The 23,979-nt window shown below is 42.8% G+C and overlaps 1 protein-coding gene across 2 annotated transcripts in view; it reads left to right on the top strand.

Moving 5' to 3' along the window:
* The window catches only part of GLB1 (galactosidase beta 1), an 82,173-nt gene that overhangs the window by 52,884 nt on the left and 5,310 nt on the right, over positions 1-23,979 (top strand). For both annotated transcript variants that reach the window (XM_072726343.1, XM_026016380.2), the window contains exons 11-15: positions 2,687-2,761; positions 4,951-5,040; positions 8,335-8,448; positions 9,788-9,919; positions 11,106-11,360. In XM_072726343.1, coding sequence (XP_072582444.1) covers positions 2,687-2,761; positions 4,951-5,040; positions 8,335-8,448; positions 9,788-9,919; positions 11,106-11,360 — 666 coding nt within the window. The remainder of the gene's footprint in view (positions 1-2,686; positions 2,762-4,950; positions 5,041-8,334; positions 8,449-9,787; positions 9,920-11,105; positions 11,361-23,979) is intronic.

A 23,979-nucleotide genomic window follows, 5' to 3' on the forward strand; every position in this document is an offset into this window, starting at 1 on the left:
TCTCTCTCTCTCTCTCTCTCTCTCTCTCTCTCTCTCTCTCTGTGTGTGTGTCTGTATGTGTGTCTCTCATGAATAAATAAATCTTTAAGAAAAAAATGTTTTTTTCTACAACATAAAAATGGAATGCTTTGAAAAAGGAGCCATTAAGGAACAAAACAGAGTTCCCCAAAGTAAATAATAATCTCCTAGAAATTAGAACTAGATGGCAGAAATGGAAATAGAGAAAAGGTGAGAGATATATCAGGACAATCTAGTATGTCTCATTTACTTTTAAGGGAAAAAGATGGATAAAAAGAAAATATCAATGAATTTTTTTCCAAAACAGAAAAGGATATTTGAGTTGCCCAGAATAATAAACATTAAAACATACATGTCCAAACACATCCTTGGAAAAATTTAAAACAGAGAGAAGAAAGCACTTACAAGCTTCTAGAGAGAAAAAGCCAGTCACCTTTGAAAAAACAACAATGAACTTGGTGTGTGTCATACTGGATGATACAGGGAGGACATATTGTTCCTTCTGAGGAAAGATGATTTTCAACATAGAATTCTATAGCCATCCAAATTATCAGCTAAATGTGCCATTTTCAGACATTCAGAGTTTCAAAAACTTTTCCTTCCAGACACTAGTTCTTCATAAGTTATTTGTGATTGCTCCAGTGAAATGAGGTGGTTATAAGATTCTAGAAACAGAAGCTAAAACCAGGAGAATAATGAAGAGAAGTCCCAGAATATCAAACCTCGAGGAGAGTCAGTTCCTTGGAGCAAGAAGACTTGAGAGTTCCAAGAGGGAATTTCCTATGGAGGGAAAGGCTGTTTGGAGATACTCCATACAATCTTTGGAAATTTGGAACAACCTATAGGTGTTAACCTAAAGGCAGACAGGAAAAAAGAAAGGCAGTTAGAAAGCCCAGGGGAAGGAGAAGAACACAAAAAGCTAAGCAAGACAGAACATGCCATTGTGGTATATACTACTTTGCAGAGAGTAATGTTTATATAATTATAATCATGTAAGCATAAGCACTATTGACTGATTTTGAATCTAAAGTCAATATACAGGTGAAGGGAAGTGTATGGGTACAGGACAGACTGTTTTAACCTTGACAATGTAAAAGTATAGCTAATGATTTGAGAGTGGGAGTAGGGAAAGAGAGTTCAGGGAAGGATGCAAATAGCCTTACCTTAAACTATATGAATACAAAGGATAATCTTAATTGATGGAACTAAGAAACAAAGGTATATTATTTCAAGCTATAAAGGTAACCAGTGGAGAAACTGAAAATGCAGATATAACCATGTTGGCAAGAAAGAGGGGATATCCAGAATACTACAATGGAGCTAAATTCTCACATATTAAAGAAATAAATGATAATGTTTTAAATAGATCAGATAAGAAATAGAAGATAAGTATATTATTTAGAGATCAAAAGATACAAAAATGGAACAATTAAAAGAATGGTTTCCTTTGAAGAATAGAACTAAGAGAATACTGAGTCAGGAGACTATTGCTTTTCATTATATCAGTCTGTTATCTTCCTTCTTAAATTACTTTTAAAAGAGAAACCAAAAGGAAGGAAAAGAGAAGGGGAGATAGAAAAGAAGGAAGTAAGAAAGAAATGCAAGTATCCTGAGAGATCATAATACAACCTACACGGAGATGGACACAGACTTTTAAGACCTGGCACTTACATTTTCTGACTCCAATGTAAATATGTGTGTGTGTGTTCATATTCAATATTTAATAAGGTTTTATTTCTATTTCAGTTTTTCATTTAAGAATAATTTCAAACTGGGGTTCCTGGGTGGCTCAATGGTTCAGCATCTGCCTTCGTCTCAGGTCATGATGCCAGGGTCCTGAGATCAAGTCCTGCATTGGGTTCCCCACAGGGAGCCTGCTCCTCCCTCTGCCTATGTCTCTGCCTCTCTCTCTGTCTCTCATGAATAAATAAGTAAAATCTTTTTAAAAAGTCATCTTTGAAATAAATAAAAATAAATAAGTAAAATCTTTTTTTTAAAAAGGATAATTTCAAACTTATAGGAGAGTTTAAGAATAAAAGTCCTAAAAAGAACACGAGTATCCCACACAGATTCACCCATGTCAGTATTACACCCCGTGTGCTTCATCATTTGCCCCTCATCACCCCGTTGGATTTTTAAATTACTGGAGGGTTGCATATGTCATGACCCTTTACCCCTAAATACTTCGGTGTGTGTTTTATAAGAATAGGTAGGAATATGCTCTATGTAACCACAGGAGATTTAACACTGATACAAGACTTGACTCTACCAATAAGATTTAACCTGCAAGCAACACTTTTGCCTACTACTATAGCTCCCTCCCTTCAGATTCTGCCTTGCTGTGGGCCTTCTTCCTTTTCTCCCCCATTCCAGCTTTCTGCCAACACCTCATTCTTCTCGTTTTTGCTGTCTTGCAATCTTTTATTCTATAATTATTTAAATGATTCCTGGAGCTTAAAATGCAAACATAAATACACAGGCATATACTTAGAAGTAAAAATTTTACCAGACCCTGTTGTGGAGAAAGTCTCTTGTTTCTTTGCCTTTCCAAAAATCACTGGCACCATTGTTTGAGTCTTTGAGTTTCCTTTTGAAAAATGAATTGCATATAGTATTTCTGAGGGTTTAACAGCTTTTTATCTTCTCTTTTTTCCACTCCGGTTTATAGTTTGAAAAAGTACCAGAAGGTTTTATCCCTCCGTCTACACCCAAGTTTGCATATGGAAAAGTTGCTCTGAAGAAGGTAAGAGAGCAAATAAACAAAGGTGTTGAGAGTGGGGAAGTGGAAGTTAGTTGTGAGTGAAAGTGTTACGCTGGGGAATTGGTTCTGTTTTTCTGTGAATCCGTTTTCTGTGAGACTGACGGGGTGGGTGATGTTTCTGGGGAAATGGGTATGTGAGAGGTGAGCGGCTATGTGTTCAGGTTGTCAGGGCAAGCACCCAGGGGCATGAGCAGGGGTAGGTGGGCATTCTTAGAGCATTCGGGTAATTTTGGTTTAATTACCAGTCATCCAAAGCAGTTTCAGGAGCCTTTGTGGAAAAACATAGCACCTTGTTATGGCTGGTAAGACTCTTTCCTGTAATTTACTTTTTTGTGGGGGTCCTCAAAACCACGGGCATTTTCATAGATAGTATATTCCCCTCCATCTCAAAATCATATTCTAATTTTTCTGCTCTGTGGTTTATATGGCAAATGGGACATTGAGGGGAAAAGCTAAAAATTAATCATAAATAGGAGTTAGAGACATTTTATTCTAGGAAAGAGAAAAGGGAGATTTCATTTCATAGTTGGGAGTGACGTAAGCCAAAATAAATTTGTTTTGACCATCTTTGTCTTCAGGATTTCCCCTTTTATAATCCCTAACTCCTACATCTGTTAACTCACAAGAAAAAAAAAAAAAACACGAGCAGTTACATATTTCTTAAGAATCTTGATATTCTAAAATAGCATAAGTTTTTATCTTTAAACCAAATGCCAAACATGATTGTATAATTTTTCCGTTCCTGAAGCCCTTTGATATTATGGTTGGTTGAGCTCTTGTAACATTTTCCACCTAGTGTCAGATACGTGTGTTACATTCTACAAAGACTGTGGTCTGTCTGCCTGATAGGAATCTTTATTTAGTTTAATCAGACTTTAATCACACTTCAGAAGGGGGAGCACCTTCTACTTTTTCATTGCTGCTGCTACTTAAGGAAAAGGTTGGTTGGTTTTAGAGCTGAGAGAAATTTATTTTTATGCAACAGAAAATAACTGCAAATATTTAATACAGAAAAAAAAATGAGAGAGAGAGAAAGAAAACAAAACTGAGCTTAGTACCAAAAATACATTCTGTTTACCATGAAGGAAAAAATTGTGTGAGCAGAAATAGCTTTTCATTATTAGCTAAATGTATACAGTTTAAGGTAGCAAATTAGCGTATAACTGAATTTATGTCAGACATGGTTTTATAGGATTAAACCTTGTACCATGAGTTGAATTTCTTCAGCTGTCCAGGTAGAAAAACATCCATGGAATAGCCAAATTGATATAATTATGCTTAAGATTTTGCTTTCCTTGATGCCACACATCAGCAAGGTCAGGTAACCCCGAGAAGTATTTATAAAAATTCCTGACCAGGATCATGTCACAGGAAGTCCTGGGTTCGGAGCCAAACCTCACTGCAAATCTTGACTCTGCCATTGCTCCAGTGAATCTCTCTGAAAACCTGTCTCTTCATCCCTAACATGGGGATGAGGGCAGCCTCCTTGGGTGGCTCGAAGGTTCAGCAAGGTGTGCCTGTAGGGTGCTTTGACCTGGTATTTGGTAGGCACTCAGTGATTGGGAGCTGTTAGCATTCTTGCTACTGCATCAGAATAAGCATCCTGAAGTACAAGAATACACCGTCATTTGGACTGAATATACTAAGCATTTATTGAGTCTCTGCTATGGGCTGGGTATTGGGTGACACTGCACCCTACAGACCCTGCCCTTAAGGAGCGGACAGTCTGGCAAGGACGGCAAACGTAATCAACTAGTCATGGATGCAGACATGGTAAATAGATCCCAGATCAGTTCAGAGGAAGGCACAGTCATGGTTGCTTCCCTTGGGGATGCTGGGGAAGGCTTTACAGAGGGAGCAGCCTCTGAGCCTCGGTTTTCATTCATTTTAAAGGCCTTTTATACAAAGGAGGTTGTATTTGCAAATAGGTATGCTTGAAACCTTCTGATTACCATCAGCTACTTTTCATCAAGCGTCCCCTGACTCATGGATAGGCATGATTGAGGGTGTCTGGGGTAGGGGCAGCAAGAATGGAATCTGAACCATTAGGTCTAGTCAAGGATTTGGGCAAATCCACTGATGGCTTTGATAATTTGCAAATGGCATTACCCTCCACTGTGGTTACCAGGGAGGGGTGACAGCGAGTGAATGATGTTTTGGTTTCTTTTCAGTTAAAGACAGTGGAGGAGGCCCTGAATGTTCTGTGTCCGCCTGGGCCCATAAACAGCCTTTATCCCTTGACGTTTATCCAGGTGAAACAGGTAGGCCTTCAAAGGTGATGCTTCACCCTTGCTTTCTCTACTTAAAAAAATGTGCTTTCTGCACTGCCTCGCAGAGCCAGTTCTGAGTGCATGGACCAGAACCATAGGCAGATAAATCAGATCCTAGGGGAATTCACCACAGATTCCCAGGCTCTCTTCAGCTTTAACTATGGTGTAGTGGGGGGTGCCTGGCTGGCTCAGTGGTTGAGCATCTGCCTTTAGCTCAGAGTGTGATCCCCGGGTCCTGGGATCCAGTCCCACATTGGGCTCCCTGCAGGGAACCTGCTTCTCCCTCTACCTATGTCTCTGCCTCTCTCTCTGTGTCTGTCATGAATAAATAAATAAAATCTTAAAAAAAAAAAAAAGTATGGCATGGTGAACTGATCTTTCCTATCTCCCCACCTCCCTGTTTCTTATCACTCAAATAGGTAGTAACCCAACCTGATTCAACGTAATTCTGTAGTGCAAGCTATAAACTGGGTGCATTTCTAATATAGTTAATCTTTATTACTAGAGGAAAACCACTGTTTTAATATGCAAAAGTCAAATTATTTGTTCTTGTTAGCTCCAAGGTATAGGAACTGTATTCTTAATAGATTAGGTTCTCTTTCCTGCTGTTGAAGAGAACAGAGAGCAGAGCACGTGTGTGTGTCAGTGTGTATGCATGTGTGCATGTGGTTAACCCAGGCACTGCCTCATATTTATTTTATTTTTTATTTTTTTAAGTAGCCTCCATGCCCAGCATGGGGCCGAAACTCATGACCCTGAGATCAAGAGTCACATGTCCTAGCAACTGAGCCAGCCAGGCATTTATTTAAAATTTTTTCCCCAGCTTTCTATTTCAGAAATTTTCAAATCTAAAAATGTTGCAAGAAAAGTATAATTTGCACTCACACAGCTTTCACCTGGATTCACTAAGTGTTAGCAGTTGCCTCTGTGTGTATGTATGCAGTCAACCGCCTTGTTTTTAACCATTCAGCTTTGTTGTCAATGTCCTGACACTTCATCCCTAAATATAACAGAATATATCTTTTGAGATAAAGGACACTGTCTCATAGTCACAATACAGAATCATACTTAAGGACTTTAACATTAATATGCATTCTCTAGTCAAGTATCCAATAATGTCCTTTTATAGCTATTTTTCAATCCGGTTTCCAATTCATGATCACACATTGCAATTACTTAGAATGTCTGGTCTTCTTTCATTTGTGACTGTTACTAAGTCTTGTTTTTACTCTCTCTCTTTCTCATGGTGTGGACATTTCTGAGGAGTTTGGGCCAGTTGTTTGTAGACTGCCCCTCACTGATTAGATGCAGTAACATGTTTTTGGCATGAACGTGCCAAAGGCAATGTGTCCTTCTCAGAGCTCTGTGCCAGGGTGCCCATGAGGTCAGTTTGTCCCTTTGTTGTGAGGTTAAGTTTGAACCCTTAGTTGGGAATTCAGCTCCATTTTTTGAAATAGAAACTTATCTGGACCCCCCTTCACTGATCCTCTGTGGAGATCCCCTTCTGGAAGGTGTCTGAACAATAAGGTGATAAAACAATAACATCTCTAATCTTAGTTTAGTGTATTTTGCCCCCGGTGACTCTGCTTACACTTGTGACTTTATTCTAACAGCTCTGGTTTATTCCAACAACTCTGTGGTCAATAAAATGAGTAATTAACCCCCCCCCCTTTCATTAACGTTGGGTAGAATTCCTGCTCTAGTTCCAGCCAACACCGGCTATGTATCCGTATCTTCATCTAGAAAATGCAACCACCTTCTCCACCTAGCAGGGGAGCACCACGGACAAGGCATGGTCCCTGGGACAGTTGGAACCTAGGAAGTAAAGTCCCAGGTTAATGTAGAGACACTTGTACTCATTGTTCTTTGCCAGACCCTTCTGCTTTGTGACCTCTGGCCATGGCAGTGCTCTAGGATTGGGGGCCTCCCTGGGCCCTGGCTGTTTCAGTCTGGGGCAAGACCAGTGAATGTTTATTTCCAGCGAAATCCATGAAGGGCAAGGCTCAGGGAGTAGGGTTCCTCTGCAGGAGCTGCCCCACCTCTCCCCGCCCCACCCAGCACCTCACAGCCTCAGCTACCTTCTTGGGGAGGTCTGCAGCTTCCACTCCCCTCTAGGAAGCCCTTCACAGTGTGTCCCTCAGCCTCTGAGTTGGGACTTACCACTTTGATTACTTGGAAAAGAAAAAAAAAAAAAAAAAAAACAAGAGATGGAGATTTGGGAAATCTGGGAGGGGAGGCGCCCTTGTGTATGAAGCCTTGGGTGGTGACCCCAGTGACATTTATTGAGTTCAGCCCTTTCCTGCAATACAGGAACATGGGTTGGCGTATTTGGTGTGTGTGTGTGTGTGTGTGTGTGTGTGTGTGTGTGTGTGTGTGTGTGTTCAGTTCCTCCAAATCACCTTTGCATTTGCTGAGATGCACTCCCTTGCTTTCTGGGCCCTAGATATGAGAAACATTTTCTCTGTCCGTCATGCCAGATGTCTTTTGGATGCTCTTGTATGGCAAGGTCTGATCCAACTCACCCTGGCTAGTATCCACAATGGGAACATCACCAGCTGAGGCCATGGGTGCTGTTGCTGCTGGGGCTGATAGTCTGGGGCCTTCCTTTCAGACCAGGGATACCAGTATCTATACCACTGTTTTCTGACTTAGCAACAGGTCACACCCCCACCTCTCACTATATCTGTCCCCACTACCCCCCAGCCCTCCACGTTAAACAGTTTCTGATTGACTCTTGTTTTGTATGTGAAAGCACATTTAGCCCAAGAACCTGGAAAATGTTTTACCGAACATTCTTGGCTTTGTTGTTGTTTGTCTTTTTTTTTTTTAAGATTTTATTTTTAAGTAATCTTCACACCCAGTGTGGGGCTTGACCTCATGAACCTGAGATCAAGAGTCAGTCTACCCCCTGAGCCAACCAGTGCCCATGTTTGTCTTTTTTTGTTGTGTTGTGTTGTGTGTTTGAGGTAACATGACCTTTTGATATATATGATAGGAGTCACCTGAGTGATTCTGGGCAAATCATTTAACATGTTCCAAGGTCCAGTTTCCTCACGTAGGGAAGGGATGCTGATACAGTGTTCTTCTGGGTTCCTTGCTCTTACTACTCTGATAGAGTATGATATAAAAATTTAAGCCAGTTCCCTTTTTTCAGACTGAATTTTTGTGAGAGGCTGAGGAAACATTTTCTTTATGATTTTAGAAACACCACTTTCACACAGATTTGAGGCAACCAAGCTATCTTTCAAAGAGTGATGTGTTTTTCTTACATCTTTTTCTCACCAGTATTTCGGTTTTGTGATGTACCGAACAACACTTCCTCAAGACTGCAGTGACCCCACACCCCTGTCTTCACCCCTCAGTGGAGTCCGCGACCGCGCCTATGTCTCTGTGGATGGGGTAAGAATTGTCACTGAGCTGTGCCTGTCTGCCCCAGTGGGGCAATGTGTGGTCTGCGCTTGGTAATGTGGCATTCAAAGCTATTGACTACCTTTCCAAACTCAGGCTCTGCTCCTCTTGGTGTCCTTCAGCTGTGGTCCTTGCTGGCTGATGTGGCCTCACCCATGCTCCCTCCACCTGGAATACACCCCCTCGCCCATCTGAACCCGGAGGGGTACACTCAAGTACCCTCTCTTCTCCTAAACCTTCCTGGTCTCCCTAGTCCATGCCATCCTCTCCGCCTGGTCACAGAACATCAGCCATGTGGCTTTTGCTCTTTAAGGACAGGGTCTGTGTGGTACATGCTGGAGCAGGGATCCCTTTAACCCTATGCCTTCATCCTGCATAAGAAATTCTCTTCTAGAGAATTATAATTATAGCTACAATATACAAAGACCTTTATCTCCCAACACAGCAAAGGTACACTGGAGGGTTTCCATCCCTTCCACTGAAATAATCATGTGAAAAAACACAGGAAGAGATTTTTCTAACCGCAGAAATTTGTTCAGGAAATTTTAAATTAAAATATTTCCATTCTATTGTGATCAAAGGCTTTCATTTCAGTGGGAGCAAGTTTCTAGGACATTTAAATATGTATATTGCCCGTGTGTATAGTGTTAGCAGTTGTTTCTTGAATTCCATTTTAGGGGTCATCTTACTGAATTGTAGTCAATCAGATCAATGTAACTTTTTTTTTTTAAAGAAAGAAACAAAACAAAACCTTCCCCTTTCAAAAAGTCAGGAATATGTTGCTGCTAAAAAAAAAAAAAAAACAACAACAACAACCTGGCTTTTTTCTCACTCTATTATACAATTTACATGGTTAATGCACCATTATCAGGTATTTTGAGGTGAGACTACTCCACCTAACTCTCTGATTTTATCTCATCTATCTGATTTTGTCTCATTTCTCCACGTTGTTTAGAAGCCACCTTTTATGATTGCCTTTTGTGCTGTAAGAATACAAAGCAGTTCCTGTGATAGGAATCGAATCCCTTCCTTGAATTTTCTCCATTCCTTTCCTATTAAAAATGGATGTGCAGCAAAACATCCCAAAGCAGAGGAAGCCAGCCTAGATCTTCCCTTGTTCTGAGCTGTAGCTGGTGAGTCGCCTGCTTAGGAAGCAGTGTTTAGAGGAACTTGATCACCTGGCTGGTGATTTGGGCAAAGGGGCTTTCAGAGCATTGCCTCCGGAGTCCAGTGACACTTCAAGACAGCAAAATGAGTGTGACAGCTGAGGGAGCTGGGTTCTGCTGCATTTTTCACACCAGTTAATTCCCACTGGTCTCTAACCCCACAGGTGCCCCAGGGAGTCATGGAGCGAAGTAATGTCATCACTCTGAACATAACCGGGAAGGCTGGAGCCACTCTGGACCTGCTGGTGGAGAACATGGGACGTGTGAACTATGGCAGATATATCAATGATTTTAAGGTAGGAGCAGCCCCACTGTCAGGAGTGAGGTTCAAAGGTTGATGGGGCCATGCCTGTGCCACCTAAGGAAGTTTCTGCAAACCCATTTAAAAACTCTCATATATACATTCTTCTCCTCCAGCCCTGTTCACAAAGAAGTGATTTTTAAAAGCATGCACACTTTGCCAAGTTTGGCAGGTAAATCTACGGTAATTTGTTTTGCAACTTCAAAGTTGGGCTATTTTGAAGACCTGTTTTCCTCTGCAGGTGATGAGAAAGTTGTGCTTTGCAAAGAGAACCCTTCTCTTGTGTTCAGGTTCAGTCACCCTGTAGAAAGAAACAGAAGGAGGAAGCTACTGCACCCTGCTTCTCCCTTGCTTTAAAGACCCACCTAGCTTTCAAAAGATACCCTGTTGCTGAAAAAGCCAGCTTAGTATTTGATTGGCTCTGTTTTCTGGATGTGGACAATCCAGGACGAAGTCTTGAATAATAGAAAGGCTTTTCGCTTGGTGCACGGTCTCTCTTACCCCTCCTGGTTACCCTGTGTCCAGGTGTCTAGCCCCAGCCCAAACGTTTGCCTGAGGAAAACATTTTTAGAGCATTATTCAGCAAATGTTTGGTAAGGTCATACTCTGCAAGATGCTCTGCAAGGCACTTTGACATCTTTGCATGCCTCAAAGTGCCTTGCAGAGCATCTTGCAGACAAAGATGTTGAGGTACAGGCTTCTCCCATGTAGCTCACCATCTAGAGGAGAGAAGGCCCCCACATGGAAAGATTGAGGGTACCCCCCTCTCTAGGACAAAACCCATGTGTGGGGTTATTCCCTGACCCTGTTGGTGCCACTCAGAGGCAGGGCAATCACACTCCAATGGAATGGCCATGCTCCTGGTTATATGAAGGGGCAGAGTCTGTCCCCCCAGCCCTTCCTACAGTGGCTAAATGTTCTTCTGTATTCCTGACTCCACTCATTCCTTCCATCCAGCAATGACTCTGAACTGAACACTGAAGATTGGGGGTATGGAGTCAAAAGCTCTGGCCTCAGGCTCAAAAATGAGACTCAAATTGTACACACACAATTTGAGTCTCATTTACTCTTGGTGTTTCATGTCCTGGTTTGCTCTTCTCAAGAATTCAGCGTAGGGACACAAAGACACTTGAAGCCTTTTACTTCCCACCCTAGCTCATTGCTCAGTTTCTCCTTTACAGGGCCTTATTTCTAACCTGACCCTTGGGTCCAGTATCCTCACAAACTGGATGATCTTCCCGTTGGACACTGAGGATGCAGTACGCAGCCACCTGGGAGGCTGGCATGGCCCTAACAATGGCCGCCATAATAAAACCTTTGCCCACCGCTCGTCTAACTACATGCTCCCGGCCTTTTATATGGGGAACTTCTCTATTCCCAGTGGGATCCCAGACTTGCCCCAGGACACCTTTATCCAGTTTCCTGGATGGACCAAGGTACGTGTCTTCATGGAAAGTGTTTTAATTCAGGTCTCAAACATCTGCTTTTAGCTTCTGATAAGGAATAAAAAAGAACTGCTAATGAGATGTTGTGTAACAGTTTGGGAGTGGGGGCTTTCTGTGTTAGTTTACCCATTCCTCAGTAGTGGAACCATGGCAGATCTTCAGGAATGCAATTGCCAGCTTGAATGTATAGCATCTGCCCCATTTTCACTGACTGACAACTTCCTTGAGAAAATGATGGCTTTCCTCCTTCCTTTAAGAAAAACCATAGCTCCTTTGGACACTGATTATGAGGGATACTTTCTCTTTATCTTGAAGAAAATTTGGTCCAAGCAAAGGGATGAATCACTGGGAGAACTTATTTTTCTTTTGTCCATGCCTCCCCCTACACTCCACAACACCCCACCTTCATACAGCCCTGCACCCTGGGGGCATCCACCACTATCTCCATGATCTTCAGCTCTTCCTTGGCCATTTTACAGCCTGGTCACCTCCCCCCCCTTTATTCTTTGAAGGTGTTCACATGTCTTCCTTCACTGTTGTCTTCTTCTCTTCAGTCGTATTTTCATCCAGGGTGACCTTACCATGACTCAGTTATTCATTCAACAAGTATTTTTCAGTGGCCACTATGTATCCAAGCTTTGTGCTGGGTGCTAAGGATACAACGATGAACCAAACCAGCTATGGGACTTGCCCTCATGGAACTTACACACTAGTTGGGGAGACAGACCCATATCATATAATCACCCAAATTAAATGACAAGACTGCAGCTGCAATAAGTGCTAAGAAGAAATACAGGAGTTGATAATAATTGGGGCATTTGACCTTGTCAGGGAGATCAGGGAAGCCTTTCCTGTGAGAGTCATGCTTGACAAAGATATGAAGGATAAGAAAGAATTAACAAAAAAAAAAAAAAAAAAAAAGGAATTAACATGGCAAAAGGGGAAGGGAAACTTGTTCCAAGCAAAGAAGATAGCATGTGCAAAGGCCATGTGGTTAGAGGGAGAATGAGGAGCATGAGGAACTGGTAAAGGACCCAAATATAGGGTTTAGGTGTGGAGTGTGGTTCAGAGAAGAGACTAGAAAGTTGGTAGAGATGAGATTGGACTAGGCCAATTAAACTACATTAAAGTTTTGTCTTTGTGTTGAGAGCCTTTGAAGCAGGAGAGTGCCATGATGTGATTGTGATGGGACAAGCTTCTCTGATACCAGGGTGCAGAATAGGGTTGGGTGAGAGTACCTGTGGATTTTGGGAAGCTATCTAGGCAGCTGGACCATAGTCTCAGTGTGAGACTAGGATAGTGGTAGACAAGATGGAGATAATATCAACTATCTAAGAGATGTGTGAAGTTAAATCAGTGAGTTGTAATGATGGATTGGATATCAGGATTTAAAGAGAAGGACATATCCTGGATGACTCTTACATTCCAGCTTGGTGGCTGAGAAGATGGTACCATTTATTGAAAGAAGAAATTTCAGAAAAAGACATGTGCTAGGAGGGGGAGATTGTGAGTTGGATTTGGATAGATTGAGTTTGAGAGGCCTTTGAGAATAGCTGAGAGAAGATATTGGAAGAAGGCTGTGATATCTGTGGAGGGAGAAGCCAGAGGATGGATCTGAGCTGGGAATGTATGTATAAGATCATCTGTGTATGGATGGTCACTGAAGACATGGGTTGGAGGAGATCCTCTGAGGAGAAAGGATACAGAAAAAAAGAAAAGGGGTACAAACACGGTGGGCAGAGAGTGAGAAGGAAAACCGGCATTTGTACTGCTGAGGGGATGAATGTGAGAAAGACAGAAGCTCTTCTACTGGATTTTGTAACAAGGAGCTCACTGGGACCCTCAGGAAGTATATGCCAGTGGAGCAAAGCATCCATAGGCTGTACTATATACTCCCAAGGAGTATAAGGTAAAGAAACAAACTTGTGAACATAAATTTGAATACTTGAATATAAACATTCATTTTGAGAATTTTGACTCTGAAGAAGAGGAGAAAAGTAGGTAAATAGCTGGAAGAATAGAGGATAAAAGATGCACACATTTGCTTAAGAAGTGCCCTTTTGGGGGTGCCTGGGTGGTTCAGTCAATTAAGCATCTGAATCTTGACTTTGGCTCATGTCATGATCTGAGGGTCCTGGAATTGAGCCCCATGTCCTGTGCTGATCATGGAGCCTACTTAAGATTCTCTCTCTCCCTCTCTCCCTCCACTTTTTGTGTTTTCTCTCTCTCAAAAAAAAAAACAAAAAAAAAAAACCCTCATAGATAATTGTTATTTAATTTCCATATATTTGTGGGGTTTTTTTCAGCATATCTTACTTTTACTGATTTCTAATTTAATTCTTCTATAAAACTTTTCTAAAAGAAGGAAGAAAACCTGAATGACCTTTGATTAGGCAAAGACTTGTTACATTGACCCTAAAGCATGATCCTTAAGGAAAAAGTGATAAATTGGATTTCATCAAAATTAAAAATGTTTGCTCTTCAAAAGAAATCATTAAAAAAATTTAAAAATTAAAAAATTTTAAAAAATTAAAAAAACAAAAGAAATCATTAAGAAAAAGAAAACTCAAACCACAGACTGGGAGAAAATATTTTCAAATCATATGTCTAGCAAAGAATTTGTTTCTAGAATACATCAAGAATTCTTACAGCTCAATAATAGGAAGGTAAACAACCCAATCAAAAAATGTTCAAATATCACCAAAGGAGATATACACATGGCTAAGTACCTGAAAAGATGCATAATGCTCTCAACATTATTAATTGTCAGAAAAGTATAAATCAGAACCTTCAGTGAAATACTACTTCACGCCCACTAGAATGGCTATAATAATAAAAGATGAACAATAACAAATGTTGGCAAGGATACGGAGAAATGAGAACCCTCCTACATCATTTGTGGGAATGTAAAATGGCACAAACACTTTGGAACATGGTTTTGGAGGTTTTTTTCAAAGGTTAAACAGAATTACCATAGGACTAGGAGTTCCACTTTTGGGTGTATACCCAAGAGAAATCTACCTTTATCTACCTAAAGACGTCTATGCAAATATTCAGAGCAGCATAATTCATAATAACCCCAAACTGGATATAATTCAAATGTCCATCAATTGATGAATGGGTAAAGAAAAGGTGGTATATCCATACAAAGGAATAGTGTTCCATAGTAAAAAGGAACAGACTACTGATACAAGCTACAGTGTGGATGAGTCTGAAAAAACACACTAAGTAAAAGAAGCCAGGCATAAAAGACCATATGTTGTAGGATTCTATTTATATCAAATGTTCAGTAAAGACAAATCTGTAGAGACCAAAAGTAGCTTCATGGTTGTCTGGGGCTGATGGTAGGAATGGAGAATAACTGCAAGTAGTAGGTTTCTTTTTGGGGTGTTGGAAATGTTCCAAAATTCAATTGTGGTGATAGTTCCACAGTCTTCTTAAATTTATTGAAACTTGTTTCATGACCGAGCCTATGGTATATCTTGGTGAACATACCTCCAGAATCTTGAGCTGTGATATCCTGTCTCTTGCTATGTGTTTCTATCCCCCAAACTCTCATGCCTCCCCAGCTTGTTCTTGGATCCTACTGATGACCTGAAACTCTCCACCCTTAAGGCCACCGCTCTTCCCTATCCAGCCTAGAAATCATCCCTGTTCTTTTTTAAAAAGAACCGGCCCCCTTGACCTTCCACTCTGTCTCCTTGTTCATCCTCTAATTTTTTAAAAGATTTTATTTATTTATTCATGAGAGATACAGAGAGAGAGAGAGAGAAAGAGAGAGAGAGAGAGAGAGAGAGAGAGGCAGAGACATAGGCAGAGGGAGAAGCAGGCTCCATGTAGGGAGCCCGATGTGGGACTTGATCCCTGGACCCCAGGATCATGCCCTGAGCTGAAGGCAGACACTTAACCACTAAGCCACCCAGGCGTCCTTCATTCTCTATTTTGAGTGGGTCCACCATTGGTCTGTGCTCCTTCACCAGTTCCTGAGTACTGCAGGAGGTGGGGGGCTCTCTAGAGTGCTCATCAGGGCCCCTGATCCCCGCACTCTCCAGCCCTGGAGGCCCCCAATGGGCCTAGCAGTCTTTGGTCTCTCTTCCCCCTTCCCCAGCTGGTCTTTCTAACCTTCACCTCTCCCCTAAGCCAAGCCACCAGCCTCCTTCCCCACCCACTCACCCTCCTTGACTGCTATCAAGTGTAACTCCTTTGTTCCCTCAGCTTCCTGTCAGACTTATCTCTGCCTGTACCCTCACTTCCTGCCCAGTGGCCAGAGGAGGAAGTCTGAGCTCTGAATCCTCTCCACACCTTCTTCCTCCAGGCCCGGATCCTGCATTTTAGCAGCCTTTCAGTCTTTTCTGTCACCTTCCAGGTTCCCACCAAGAAGTGCCGTCTGGGTGCTCTGAGACCCAGAAGCAAAGTCAGACCCTCTCTGGATCTTTGCACTTTAGCCAGCAATCTTGTTCTTCTTGCTCCCTTGCTCCCTCCTTTTTCCCAGGTTTCCTTGTCTCCTTGTTCCTCTTGGTATCCTGCTGGGTCACATGTGTCCTTTGTTCATGCTTTTTTTACTCTCTCACACTACCCAACACATATTCACCTGCCAAGACCAGCATTAACTCCTCTAAGAAACCTTCCTAGACTCTAGTCCAGGAAAGAACCATCCCCGCCCACCTGAGTGCCCCACCCGAGCTCATCACACTTAGGCTGGCACCACGGTTTCACCCACCCAGCTTCAGAAAGGGCATTTGTTAAAAGTGCTCAGCTTATTCACCATCCTGCTCACCTCCCAGGACCTGGTTGCTCTGTAAATTCTCTCCGGTGGAAGGGTGCACAGGTGGCTGTGTTGCTGAGCAACCCCCCCACCCCCACCCCAGGAAAAAAGCAAGTAGGAGGAGTGTAGGCCCTCAGGCAGCCCTGTTGGTGATGAGAGGCTTTGCAAGGGGCTGTGGATACAGGGCCAAGGCAGATGAAAGCCATTGTTCACCAGGCGGCATCAGTTTAGTGCTTTCAGAGAAAGAACTTTCAGGAGATGCAAAGCAGAAAGACAACCTGTCCATGACAGGGATGATGAAAGAGTGGGGTGGCTCAAGTGAAGCAGACCTGACAGGTGGATAGCCCTTCCCCAGAGTCAGAGGGAGGTTTTCAGGGAGGGAATCTCAAGTGGAAAAATGATAGATGCAAAGGTGCAGAAATGGAAAAGCAGACATCTTTGGAAGTCTAAGGGGTTTCACCTTGGCCAAGGTCATAAAGGTGTCACACCCAAGAGTGCCTGACCCAGGCGTTGTGCTCAACACTTTAAGACACTACCTCTGTAATCACCAAAAGAGCAGGTGGAGTGGGATGTCCTGTCATTACTTCTAGTTTGCAGGTGAGCAGGTCAAGGAGAGGTAAGGACCTTGCATGAGGAGCAGAAGTAGGTAGTGGAACTGCTCCCTGAGCCCCACATCTGCCCAACTTGCAGGCCCACATGGAAGGGCAGGCAGCAAGGTGCAGGACCTGCAAGGCCGATGAGGAACTTGTGCAGACGGGGGCTCTGCACCAATTTTGTCAATCTGATGGGTGTTCTACACCTTCATGTTTGGAAGGTCCATAGACATGCGCCCTTTACAAATATGTCAGAAGGCTTAGAACCCCAAAAGCCCATCTAATGCACATGTCCACTCAAAAACTAATACACAGATGTTCACAGCAGCATTATCCCAAATTATCCAAAATCAATGAGAAGGTGGAAAAGCTCAAATGTCCATCCACTGATGAATGAATAAACAAAATGTTTATTATATATATAGTAAAGGAAAGTTATTTGGCAGTAAAAATAAATGAAGTAGTTATATATGTTACAACTGGATGAGCCTGGAAAGTGTGTTAAATGAAAGGAACCAATCACAAACCAAACATGTGGAAGATTCCATTTATATGAAATGTCCAGAATAGGCAAATCTATAGACACGGAAAAATCAGTGGTTGCCTAGAGTAGGGAAAGGACAGGTTGGGAGGAAGGATGGGGAGTGAATACTAAAGGCTGCAGGGTTTCTGTTTGGAGTGATGAAGATATTCTAAAATTGACTGCAGTAATGGTTGCAAAGCTCTATAGTGTTCTCACAGCCACTGAATTGTACACTTGAGTGAATTGTATGGTGTGTGAAGTATATCTCAATAAAGCAGACAAGAGGGCCAATCCATGGGATTTGTAGACCAGGGTTGCATGGGTCTGAAGGTCAGAGGACATACACATAAAACAGTGCATACTGTTTTCTATTATTTTCTGGTCAACTGTGGTCCCTGTTAATGAGGACAGACCTAGGCCAGCTCCTGAGGTTCTGAATAATCAGCAGATGTGGAACAAAGAGAACTCATCCTCCACAGAGCACTGAGTTCTTCTGACTTTTGGGAGAATGAGCACTTTGGCAGGTGGAGGGATAGGGGTAGGGTTGGACAGAATGACATCTGAACCTGGAGCCATTCCTAAGACCCTGCCTCTGGACACACTGACCCTCCTGCACCCTCCTCTGCGGCCCTGTGCCAGCCTCTGCGCTGGTGCTCTTCAGTTGACAGAGACTGCCTTGATTTAGTGAACAAAGTCACTGATAAGGGTGATTCATGAGATTAAGGAAATCACTTCTGATTAGGATATGGCTTTCTGGTTAAATGCCCAACCATCAAACTGGGATTTCAGTGGGAAGTGGTCAGGCATAAATTTTGCTCTTTCCAAGAGACACAGGCCAGCATTTTGTCTGCACAGAACTCTTATCTGCCCACAAGCTCCCTCAGATAGGCGGAGTTCTAGCTGTGTCATGTGTGCCATACCTTAAGTGTTCTGCCAATGCAGTGGATTGGCGTTCTTTATCTCTCCTCCATATGGTGCACATAAGTCTCGTATCAATATCCACTGCCTTCCCGCATGTGTTGGCCACTCGTGGTAGGGTTGGGTGCATAACAGAGCATGATGAGGAGAGGGCTGGAGTAATGTCCCACTCTTCTCAACCAGAATTATTCTCTGAAAGCTAAGAAGCAAAATAGAATACTGACTAAAAGTAATTTTATTTTTTAAAGGAAAAAAATATTCCTTCTTTCAAGATGTAAAAAAAAAATCACAAAAGAAAAGAATTTCTAACAAAGGGCTGGCAGAAATCCCTTCATAAATTAAAATTATTTCTGTGTCTTGCTTTTGAAATTTCCAGCACCCTCATCATTTGTTCTTTCTAGTGCCAGTGGGGCCTGGTCACCAGAAACACCAAGTAGTTAAATGATTGCAACTCTTCAGCTCCACCCCCTAACTTCTGACTTCTTGGAGTAGGTATTGGGGGCTGGAGATGGAGCTTTGTAAAAACTCTAGAACTTCTGGGTGAGTAAACAAATTCAGGTGATGGAAGGTACACCTGGAGAGGGTAAATGTAAGTAAAATGCTTTCCTGAGTTCTGTGTACCATTCTAGCAAATTATTGAACCCAAGGAGGTGGTTACAGGAACCCCCAAGTTGTAGCTGGTAGTTCAGAAGTATAGGTGCCCCAGACTTGCAACTGGCATCTGAAGTAAGGGCAGTCTTACGGGATCTGATCCCAGCTCTAGGTAGATGATGTCATAATTGAATTGTTGGACCTGCAGCTGGTATCCAGAGAATTGCTGGTGTCATAGATAACATCCCAGAAGGAGTCAGGAAGGGAGTGGTAGAAAGTACAATTGGAAAGGTGGTTTCATTCACCATGTGAGCAGGATAGGCATGGGCATTGCTACAGGGAAAGACTTCATAATTAAATGCTATAATTTGAATTAAAAATAAATTCACGGAAAAAAAATAAAAAATAAAATAAAATAAAAAATAAATTCACGGGACGCCTGGCTGGCTCAATGGTTGAGCGTCTGCCTTTGACTCAAGGCGTGATCCCGAAGTCTCCGGATCGAGTCCCACATCGAGCGTCCTGCATGGAGCCTGCTTCTGTCTCTGTCTCTGTTTCTACCTCTCTTTCTCTTTGTCTCTCATGAATAAATAAATAAAAATATTTTTTAAAAAAATAAATTAAAATAAATTCAAAAATTGAATGCTATAATTTCAGATATTGGTAACAAGTAGGAAGAAATTAAACGTGATGATGTGATGTAAAGTAAGGTACAGAGGTGAAGATGTTGCTATCGTATATGGTATAATAGTTACCTATTGCTGTGTAACAAATTTTACCCTAAAATTTAGTGGCTTAAAACTATGATAAGCACTTATTAAGTTCACAGTTTCTGTGGATCAGGGATTTGGGACCAGCTTGGCCTGGTGGTTTTAGAGCAGGCTCTCTCGTGAAGTTCTAGTCAAGCTGTCAGACAGGGTTACAGCATCTGAAGGCTTGACTGGCTCAGGAAGACCCACTTCCAAGGTGCCTCACTCCCATGGCTGCCAGTGGTGCTGGCTGCTGCCTGGAGGCCTTAGTTCTTCTCTACACAGGCCTCTCCATAGGTTGCTTGAGTGTCCTCATGACATGGCGGCGACTGGCTTTCCCAGACAGAGCCATCCAGGAAAGAGAAAGAGGCAGAAACCACCCTTTTTTATAACCTAGCCTTGAAAGTCACATAGTATTCATCACATTCAGTTAGTTAAAAGAGAGTCATTGAGTCCAGTCCCTGTTTTGGGGATAGGAATTAGATTCTGCCCTTTGAAGGGAGAAGTGTTAAGAATGGCATATTTTGAAACCATCACCTAAGGAGTGGTCAAGCGTGCCTCTAGGAGAAAGTGACCATTGAGAACTGAAGTATGGTGCTCAGTCACCCATGTGAGGAGCCAGAGGAAGAACGTTCCAGAGCCAGGGAGCAGCAAGTGCAAAGGCCCACAAAGAGAAAAATCCCATGCGTGATGGGGGGAGTGTGGGAGAAGAGGGGCTAGCTAAGGGGATGGCCAAGTCAGGGCTGGTGAATTTGGCTTCTCACTCCAATGGTGGCGAGTAAGCAATGAAAGAGCTGACTTTAAAAGTTCACTGCCCGGGCAGCCCGGGTGGCTCAGCGGTTTAGCGCCACCTTCAGCCCAGGGCATGATCCTGGAGACCGGGGATCGAGTCCAACGTCAGGCTCCCTGCATGGAGCCTGCTTCTCCCTCTGCCTGTGTCTTTGCCTCTCTCTCTCTGTGTGTGTGTTTCTCATGAATAAATAAATAAAATCTTAAAAAAAAATAAAAGCTCACTTCTCAGTGGGAATGGATTATAGGAGGGCAAGACTTGATGCAGGAATTCCTGGTAGGAAGCTATTGTGGCAATCCTATAAGAAACTGCTTGGGTACTAATGAAGTGAAGTGCAAGATTCAGAGCAGGGGGGGAAAAGGCAGGGTGCCTGGGTGACTCAGTTAGTTAAGCATCTGCCTTCATCTCAGGTTATGATCCCAATGGGATCCAGCCCCACACCAGGTTCCCTGCTCAGCAGGGAGCCTGCTTTTCCCTTTCCCTCTGCCTCTACCCCTGTTCCTTCTCTCTCACCCTCTTTCTCAAATAAATAAAATCTTAAAAGAAAGAAAGAAAAGAAAAGAAAGAAAACAAAAAGAAAAGGCAAAGTTTGCTGAAGGATACTGTAAGGTGTTCCAGAGAAAGCAGTCAAGGAGGACCCCAGAGTTTGAGGCTACATGTAATGGGAGGGGTGAGTGTGTGGTTAGTTTCTGAGGTAGGAAGGCTGGAGCAGGGCAGGCGGGGTGCCGGTGGGGATCAGAAGCTCTGTTTTAGACATGTTCAGCCTCAAGTACTTACTAATCATCTAATCATTGAAAAGGAAGTGGCCATCAAGTCTGGCACTTAGCAAAAATAAATAAATAAGTAAAGCTACATTCAGTGCAGTGGAATAATTTCCTCTATGTTGCCAGACCTAATGGCCATCCTATAGAAGACCTGTGGGTCTTGAGTCTATACATAGAAGCCTGTACAAATTGGGAGGTGGGCTGCAATGCAAGTTAAAAGTATGTATTCAGGGGCACTGGGATGGCTCATTCAGTTAAGCATTGGACTCTTGATTTTGGCTCAGGTCATGATCTCAGGGTTGTAAGAACGAGCCCCACACTCAGTGCAGAGTCTAGAGATTCTCTCTCTCCCTCTGCCCCTCCCTCTGCTCACACTCCCTCTAAATACATACATACATACATACATACAATATTTATTTTTTTATGATTTTATTTATTTATTCATGAGAGACACACAGAAAGAGAGGCAGAGACACAGGCAGAAGGAGAAGCAGGCTCCATGCAGGGAGCCTGATGTGGGACTCGATCCTGGGTCTCCAGGATCATGCCCCAGACTGAAGGCAGCACTAAACTACCTAGCTACCCAGGGACCCCCTACATACAATCTTTAAAAAAAAAAAAAAAAGAAAGCATATATATTCAGTGCTTGTAATGGGAATGCAGAGGTGGGGTACCTGTCCCAGGTTTGGAGCTGTTGGGAAAGGACTCAGCTGGTAGGACTAACTCCGAGTGGAGTGCCATGGGGGAGGAACTACCTTCTGCTCCCACGCTCCTCCAAAGCTGTTCTCACCAACACCACCAGCACCCACATGTTGATATGTCCCCCAGCCATTTCTCAAGCCTCGTCTTACTTAACATCTTGACAAGTAACGTCTGATGTGAGTAACCACTCCCTTCCTGGAAACTCTTCTAACTTCTGTGTGAAATTCCTCCAGGGTTTCCTTTCCAGGCTTCTCTGTCAGCTTCTATGCCGCAGTCCTAGGACTTGATCCTGCACCCCCTTCTCACACTTCCAGGGGATGTCATCCTCATGGATGTACCAGCAACCAAATTCCCAGCTCCAACTAAGCACTTTTGAGAACCCAGAGACCCACATCCAACCACCAGTGTGGGCCTGCCGTTGGCACTCTCACAGGCATCTCCAACTCGCTCCATCTAAAACAGACCTCTTCCTCCTCATTAGCCCTGACATCTGCTCTTCTGCTGGATACGTGGCCCCTGGAAAAGGAATGAAGCTAGGACTTTGGTGTAGCAATGGGGGTGGTGGGAAGGGCTCCTCCTTGAGAAATAACACCAGCAGCTGCATTTATTGAGAGCTTACTGCATGTCACTGTGCTGGGTGCTCACGTGTGTCCTCCTACTGAGTCATTTACAACCACCCCGAGACGGGCACACACACCACTAGGCAGCACTGACAGGATCTGGTGACTGATTAGTAAAAGAGGAACTGAATACTAGAAAATGACTCTATGGTTTTTAAATTGGGTTTATAAACATCATTTCCTTTACTGAAAAGTAGCATGCTAATACACCTTGATATGTATCAGTTAGCTTTTGCTGTATAACAAACCATCACACCTTAGTGGTTTAAAGTCACAGCCATTCATTCAGCTCATCACTGCAGGTATTGGCAAACAGGGCCATTCTGCTGGTGGTCTCAGCTGGGCATGCCCTTCTGGTCAGCATGGAGGCTGCATTCCTGGATGTTAGCTATCTGTCCACTGAGGTGACAGAGGAGATCGGGCCATGTCTCTCTCATCATCCAGCAAGCTGTCCCAGACTCGTTCATATGACACCTGGCAGTGTTCAAAGGAAGAATGCCAGCATGTGAGGCTTCTTAGGGCCCAAGTCGGAAATCACAAGTCACTTCTCCCATGTTCTTTGGCCAGACCAAATCACTAGACCAGCCAGGTTCAGGGGATGGAGGAACAGATTCTGTCTCTTGACAGGGGGAGCTGCAGAGAACTGTAGCCATTTCTGCAAACTGTCACAAGTCTTAGCACAGCTGACCCTGCTTTCATTCTGAATCTGATTTGCTTTTTAAACTTTTTTTGGCCTAATTCAATTTTTTTTTTAAGTTTTTTTTTTAAATGGCCTAATTCAATTTATGGTTATTTTTACCTCCTACAAATTCTATTTCCACCTAATTCATTGTTTCCTAGTCATAAGTCCAATAAGCTTGGAAACTAGATCATCAAATTTCTTTCCACCAATATATATTAATTTAGCACCAAAACAGGGTAGGGTGCCTGGCTGGCTCAGTCTATAGAGCATGCAACTCTTGATCTTGAGGTCATGAGTTCAAGCCCCAGGTTGAGCAGAGAGCTTACTTTAAAAATAAATAAATAAAATTTTTAAATGTTTTAAGAATTTAGTAACAAAAATTTAGTGACAAACTTTAGTAACAAACAAATTAGGTATAAAGAGGCTCTGAGTTGAAGGGGGTGGTTCTCTTTGCAATTTTTAGTACATGTTATTTTGTAACACATATAAGGCTGCCTGGAATCAGGTTTTGCTCACCATTTCTTAGCTTTGTTCCAGATACATGAGACTGCATGATGCCCACTGTTAAATGAGGTGCTCCTAAAAAGGTCAAGCAGGGCTAGAACTTTGGGGCCTCAGAAGGAAAGGAATTTATGTGTGGGATTTGAAAAAAGGAAGAAGTGATTCATCTTTTATGCTAATATTTTATGTTTTCATCGCTTTAATTCTAGTTGGATTTGTCATAAGATACAGAGAGATCATACAGTTATTTATTACTCCAAGACCAAGGAGGAAGCAGGGAGGGTGGTTTACATCAGCTGCAGACCCTTTTGGATCTAAAAAAAGGGGAGAATTAATTTTTTCTCTGTGCAGTGCAGTGTGGTGAGATCTCTTTAACCATCTTATCTAAGCAAGCCCTTCCCTATTTTACCTT

This window comes from Vulpes vulpes, chromosome 11, assembly GCF_048418805.1.
Source record: "Vulpes vulpes isolate BD-2025 chromosome 11, VulVul3, whole genome shotgun sequence".
In the NCBI taxonomy this organism is placed as follows: Eukaryota; Metazoa; Chordata; class Mammalia; order Carnivora; family Canidae; genus Vulpes; species Vulpes vulpes.